Raw genomic sequence first — 6941 nt, forward strand, 5'->3', positions numbered from 1 at the left:
CACCACCACTACAATTTGGGATCTCATTTTTAGCTGATTGTTTGACTGAAAATATATTTCATGCATCAAACATGACCCTCACTTGTCTTTTGATTTTTATTCATAGCTAATTTAAAATACCGACATTTAAAATGGGCCCTGATGTGTGCTACAGCCATTGTAAATTTGTCAATTTTATATATAATAAAGAAGGCCAGCTATTTAGTGTGTTCGTGTCTGTATAGCTATTTAATTTGAAACAATGCATGGCAAAAGCGTATTTCAATTAATTTTGTTTTTAAAATTGCTTTTTAAAGAATTTTATTTATAAGTAAATGCACAGTAAAATACACTAATTCTATGAGTTCTTAACAGTTTTGTATAAAGCACTATTGAAGTGTGTGCATCTTATAGAAATCTCTTAAACGTACGTCATGAAGTAAAATACATTTTTGTATTTGATGGGTATAGAATGACTGTAGCTGTACTTTAAATTATAGACTCAAAATATCAACCTTGTTAGAACTGATTATGCCTTTTATGTATATGTTTATTTAACGTATTAAAATCAAAATCTGGCGTGGTTTAAACAAGCAACCTATTACTTTTTGAAAGTATTTTATTTAACAAAAACACTGAGTTTATAAACAACATTTTTTTTCATTTTTAAAAAAAAGCAATTTTTTCAAACATGTTAAATAACATCAGACGTAAAAGTAGATAACATTAGTGTGAACGTAAATGCTATTCCGTATTTGATATCTTGTTAAATACAATTTGATTATGGGTGTTTTCTCTTCGTTGCATAATGCATTCGCAAATGCAATTTGCGGTGCAGAAATTTTCTAATGCTTTAGGCAGGTTGTCATGCAAGGGGAGGTGAGATATTAATTATTTAAATTTATGATTCCTCTTTCAGTTTATTAGTTTGGATATAATGTAAATCCATTTAGTGCTCGTTGCGTTTCCGTACGAAGCATTCACTGTTTACAGACATTTGACTTTGTTGAATGCAAAACGTTTTAAGTTTGTTACATTGCTTCAATAATGCGTCTGTCTGTTTTAAGGGTACTAGTGTTTAGTAGTGTGGTGAGTTGTGCCATATGTGTTCATGTTCCATTCGATCTCAAAGGATGGAAGGCAAGGCGATGTGATAACAAGAGAGTAGTTGATTCGATGGTTATTTCTGCAGAACATCTTGGCGGACAATTTACAAAACCTGTAACTGCGTGGCAGTGGGTTGAAGTAAGTGGATATTAGCAAATGTGTTATGAATTTACATACATAAGTATAAATGTGTTATGAATTTACATAGATAAGTATAAATGTTTAATAAACTTACATAGACACGTATAAGTACACAATGAATTAAATTTCGTCCATTTAAAGCCGGATGGGCTTATCAGCATATGGATGAAGAACGTTGATGAGCCCGTCTGGCTCTCAATGGACGGGTCATGTCTTGCTTCGTAACGGATTGATTGTAATAAGCATCGTTTAAGAGCTGAGAGTTAAGTCTAAAGACATCTATATGTCCTTTCTGCACCAAAACGTAGTCATAGGAAAAAGAGATCAATATAATTGCACCTTTACTTATCCTACCAGGTGTTCTGTATTACAAAAGTGCTTCTATTGTGACATTTGATACAAGCAAAACTGTATTATCTGCACTATAAAATACTTACTGGTATTTCATTTTATTATCGGCTTGTTAAAAGTTAATTTTTACCATAGGTAAGTTGACAAAATCATAGGAACCAGTGGTTCAGGGGTAAATCAAACACATAGTAATAAATCCTAAACGATTTTGTTGTGCAAAAATGTATAATATTGTGTCTTAAACCGTTTTCGTTTTCTACTCTATTGTGTAATTGCAAGGGAAGTAAACTAATAAATATCTCTGCTTAAAAATATTAGCCCAAGGCAAGAGTTGACATTCTTTGCGGATCACAACTTTGAATTAAATATTAAAATTTCTGTTATTGATATTAGCAAAACTATCATACATTGCACATTTGTGAAATCATTTTTGTTAATTTCAAGGACTTGGAAATCAATTTCAATGTATTTCTATCAATAAAAATGTTAGGGTCAATGTCTATAAAACGACCAGGTCCGCTGGTGGTTATAGCTGCTGCTAAGGAAAGGATAGCTCTACTATAAAAACGGGAATGTTGTCATATAATACTCTGCATTCTGAGACGGAATGAAAATGTTCAAAAACCTTTTATTTATATTCAGTTTGACATTAAACGTATATTTCACAAACCCAGAAAGTAAGAGGATAAGAAAATAGAAGTGAAATGAAACAACAAAATTCTAAAACTAAAGGTAAAAAAAGGTACGAATGGTTTAATTTGCTCACAACTCCTACGCAATTATTATGTCTGAAGAACTATCAGTTGTGATAAGAATAGAAACATTAATAAACTATGCATGTGAGTAAGTTTTGTTTTCGAATGACCATATAAAATGCGTTTTAGTTGATGCAGTTTAAAAGCAATTTGTAAATGAATACTTATAAAGGTATTACATTATGTAGATCTATGCATTGACTTGCACACTTCCTGATGGTCTGAAAATAATTATTAAAAATGTGAAGGTCGCAACAAAGCTGGCAATTGTTACAGTGCAAAAAAAGAAAGAAATAAATAATCAAGACATTTAGTATTTTTTAATTAATACGTTTAACAAAGGAACAACTATTTCATTTCTAAGGAAGAGTTTAGTCCGATTATTTACATCATGTGTATAATGCAAGCAAAGACACGTTGATCGTAAATCTTCTCATTTAAGATTTGGTACAGTACTTCATCAGTATTTTACTTAATCTTGCGTGCTCCTTGTATCCAGTACTAACTTATTCTAAGTGAGTAACTGACAATTTATAGACCATAAGCGGAGGTGTAGAAAGAATGACAAATAATAAGTGGGTAGCGTTACGGATAACATGTTCCTTACTCGGGGTCACACGCGCAGCTGTATAACGAGCCTTACTCCGACTTCCGGAAGCACATGTTGTATCAATAAATCACAAAATACTAGGAAAAGGAGAGGGACACTGTTAAACCATGGATTTTTTTTCATATGACGTATATAGAAAATATAACACAAGAAATGGATAAACTGTTACATGTATTTCATATAAACCACAAAAAGAGAGAATATAGCAAAGTATAGTTTGCTCTGATATCCCCTATATATTAACAAGATTTCAGCAGGAGCCGTACGAGGCCGGAAGGTTAAAGTCGCTGATTCACTATCAACTCACAGCTGTAGGTGTAGGGTGTAGAATTCATTTGAGCCGCGCCATGAGAAAACCAACATAGTGGCTTTGCGACCGCGCAGTCTGGTCAGGATCCATGTTGTTCGCTTTCGAAGCTTAGAGCGATTAGAGAAACCGTTAGCGAACAGCATGGATCCCCGCGCAGTCTGGTCTGGATCCATGCTGGTCGCAAGGTCACTATGTTGGTTTTCTCATGGCGCGGCTCATTTAAGCAATGAGCTGGTGTTCAATAGGTCGGTGGTTCTACTCAGATGCCATACTATGCCTAAAATAATACCAGATGGCCAGCATGAAAAACCGGAACGTCACAATATGACACATTATTTAGACGACAAAAATATAACAATAACAAAAAAAAAAATTGCAAGCGGCTAGACACAAAACGTAAAATTATATGACGCCTTTTTCAATAAATTCTTTTCAAAGTTTTATCAATGACGATATAAAAAAGGAGCATATACATGTAAGAAGCAGCTCATATTTCAAATATAATTTATTATTACATACTCGTTTCCATTCCCCATTAAGTTACACTGGTACCGGAAACGTCAATATTTTTCCATACACTGACGCCTGAATTTCATATCGGGTGCTTGACGCAATTCAGTTCGTGTTGTTGCACTATGTTTTTCTATTTAGTTCAGCATTGTCAATCCTATTCAGGCTATTGAACAAATTAATGATATTTACATAATATTTATACGTGTAAATGCGTATGTAATAAAAAGGTTATTATCTTTGCATCGGGAAATATGCACTCGTTCTTCCTAAAGTCGCGCAATATTTCCGATGAAGAACTCGTGCATATTTCCCGATAGAAAGCTAAAAACTTATAAATATGTAGCTTTTTACAGTTTAGTCACAGTGCCTAAAACACATTTTTTTCACTTCAGCACGTTCCAGACTGGGATTTATACAGGGTGTCGTTCCAGGGAATTTTCCAAAAAGGAATCGTAAGTTTATATCAACATGTACTTTTGTAATATATCAACCGTTCCAAGGCATACCCAAAGACCAAATGACGTAATGTTTTGCAGGCGCTATGTATGAAATTATGATTATTGTGTGGTGACGTAACTCCTTAAAAGTATTCACGGAATATATTTCTTTCTAACATTTGCGGATACGTTTTATCAGCTTTTCTATATATCAACGACAACTTATTGTATTTATAATCTAAAGGTAGTGATATCATCTCTGTGAAGTTCATTATGTAATGCTTAATAATAAAGGAGTTACAAGCATTAAAAATGAACCATCCACATAAAAACAAAAAATATACGTAATTACGTAGCTCGTAATCCTTTGTTTAAAATTTGATTGTCACAATAATTGTTACAAACATAAACATCAGATGAACTAACTGAAACTATAAACAATTATTTTCTACCTACTCAATAGTGTATAGTTTACATTTTAAAAGCATATTTGCGGCACATAATGCTTAATATCATAGTATAAAAGGTAATGCTATCCTATCGACAACCTGCTTCATTTTACACCATATTCTTTTTAATCTATAACCAGTTTATACAAGCAGTAGGATTTTCCCCTGCAAAATATAAGAATGTGATCCAAATAAAACCAACGTTCATGTAATATACATACGGAAAAATGCATTACTTGACAACAAAGTTGAATGTGGCCAAGAAGAAAACAGAATGTCAAAAATTAAGTTTCTACTCCTTAAGCATGTGAAAGGCTATTTAAAGTTTCGTTGTGTTTCGAAACAAAATATTATTTTTGACTGTTCAGAAACAAAAATATTTCATAACAAGTAATTTCATAGTTTTCTTTTTTTCAGAACGTATACATACAAATTTACATATAAGAATTCATGTACATTTCCCACTAGTATATGATGTAATAGAATATATTACTTGTTTTAGGAATTAGAGTGTCATTCAGATGTAGTATGGATATTCAACCCCTACCGTGTGACGGTGTTTAATACGGGATGTATTCCGGTGTCTGCTGTACATAAATCTTATAAATACAAATCAGCAATTGCTATACCAAAGTACAAACCACCTTACGCTATAAAACCAACGTACAAGCCACCAACAACTACAAAACCAACAAACAAGCCAACCACAACCTCAAAGCCAACGCCAACGTACACGCCGCCGACAACTTCGAAGGCAACGTACAAACCACCTTCCACGACAAAGCCACCTACAACTACGGAACCAGCCACAACCTCAAAGCCAACGACAACTGCGAAACCAACTGACAAGCCAACCACAACTGCAAAACCAACGACAACGTCCGAGCCACCTACGGACAAGACAACGACCACTAAAAAGCCTGTTTATCCGACTCAGGCACCAACAGATAATATGTACCCTTCTAACTATCTTCTGCAAAATATCTACAAGCTATTTAATCTTAATTTACCTTCTTTCGAAACACCTAAGCCTATTGACTATAACTACAACCCTCCTACCTACAAATATCCTTTCCCTGCATATCCTACAGGTGAACCTCCTACAACTACCGAGTCCACAAATACTCCTACGACTACAGAGTCTACAAATACGACTGTAGCCTCGACTGAGGACCCTACCACTACTGACTCACAAGCCACGGCCCCAACATATCCTGCATACAAGCCTATAAATCACTATAATGTCTACAATACTTATGCGTCTAAAGATCTTTACGTTCAACAAAACCAGCACCAAATAAAAGACTATAAATACCCTGTCTACAAACCTCCTTACCCTGCATATCCTACAGGTGAACCTTCTACAACTACCGAGTCCACAAATACTCCTACGACTACAGAGTCTACAAATACGACTGTAGCCTCGACTGAGGACCCTACCACTACTGACTCACAAGCCACGGCCCCAACATATCCTGCATACAAGCCTATAAATCACTATAATGTCTACAATACTTATGCGTCTAAAGATCTTTACGTTCAACAAAACCAGCACCAAATAAAAGACTATAAATACCCTGTCTACAAACCTCCTTACCCTGCATATCCTACAGGTGAACCTTCTACAACTACCGAGTCCACAAATACTCCTACGACTACAGAGTCTACAAATACGACTGTAGCCTCGACTGAGGCCCCTACCACTACTGACTCACAGACCACTGCCCCAACATATCCTGCATACAAGCCTATAAATCAATATAATGTCTACAATACTCATGCTCTAAATAACTTTTTACGTTCAACAAAAGCACACCAAATAAAGGAACAATAAATACCCTGCTACAAACTCCTTAACCCTGACATATCCACAGGTGAACCTTCTACAACTACCGAGTCCACAAATACTCCTACGACTACAGAGTCTACAAATACGACTGTAGCCTCGACTGATGCCCCTACTACTACTGACTCACAGACCACTGCCCCAACATATCCTGCATACAAGCCTATAAATCAATATAATGTCTACAAGACTCATGCTCCTAAATATCCACCTTTCTTTGACAGGATGTTTTATTAGAAAGGTTTGTTTCAATCATGAGCCGATTAAGGGTCAGTGGTAGTTACAACCAGAATATTCAATTGCATTTTTTTTTTCAAATGCAGATTTACCTTAAAGGTTACACGCTACAACTTTTTAAAAAATGTTGCTAATATTTATTGTTTATTGAAACCAAGTCTGATATACATGACAGCAATGAATAAACAAGAAATATTGTAAATATG

At 34.7% G+C, this 6941-nt stretch overlaps 1 protein-coding gene across 1 annotated transcript; it reads left to right on the forward strand.

Annotated features, from left to right (window-relative positions):
* The first annotated feature begins 916 nt into the window (after positions 1 to 916).
* On the forward strand, positions 917 to 6486 carry LOC123538873 (mucin-2-like). The gene is made up of 3 exons (XM_045323280.2): positions 917 to 1224; positions 4159 to 4218; positions 5155 to 6486. Exons 1-3 carry the CDS (start codon positions 1027 to 1029, stop codon positions 6484 to 6486), a joined length of 1590 nt encoding a protein of 529 aa, XP_045179215.2. The 5' UTR covers positions 917 to 1026.
* The last annotated feature ends 455 nt before the right edge of the window (positions 6487 to 6941 follow it).

The sequence above is a fragment of the Mercenaria mercenaria genome, chromosome 18 (genome assembly GCF_021730395.1).
Source record: "Mercenaria mercenaria strain notata chromosome 18, MADL_Memer_1, whole genome shotgun sequence".
NCBI classification, from domain to species: domain Eukaryota; kingdom Metazoa; phylum Mollusca; class Bivalvia; order Venerida; family Veneridae; genus Mercenaria; species Mercenaria mercenaria.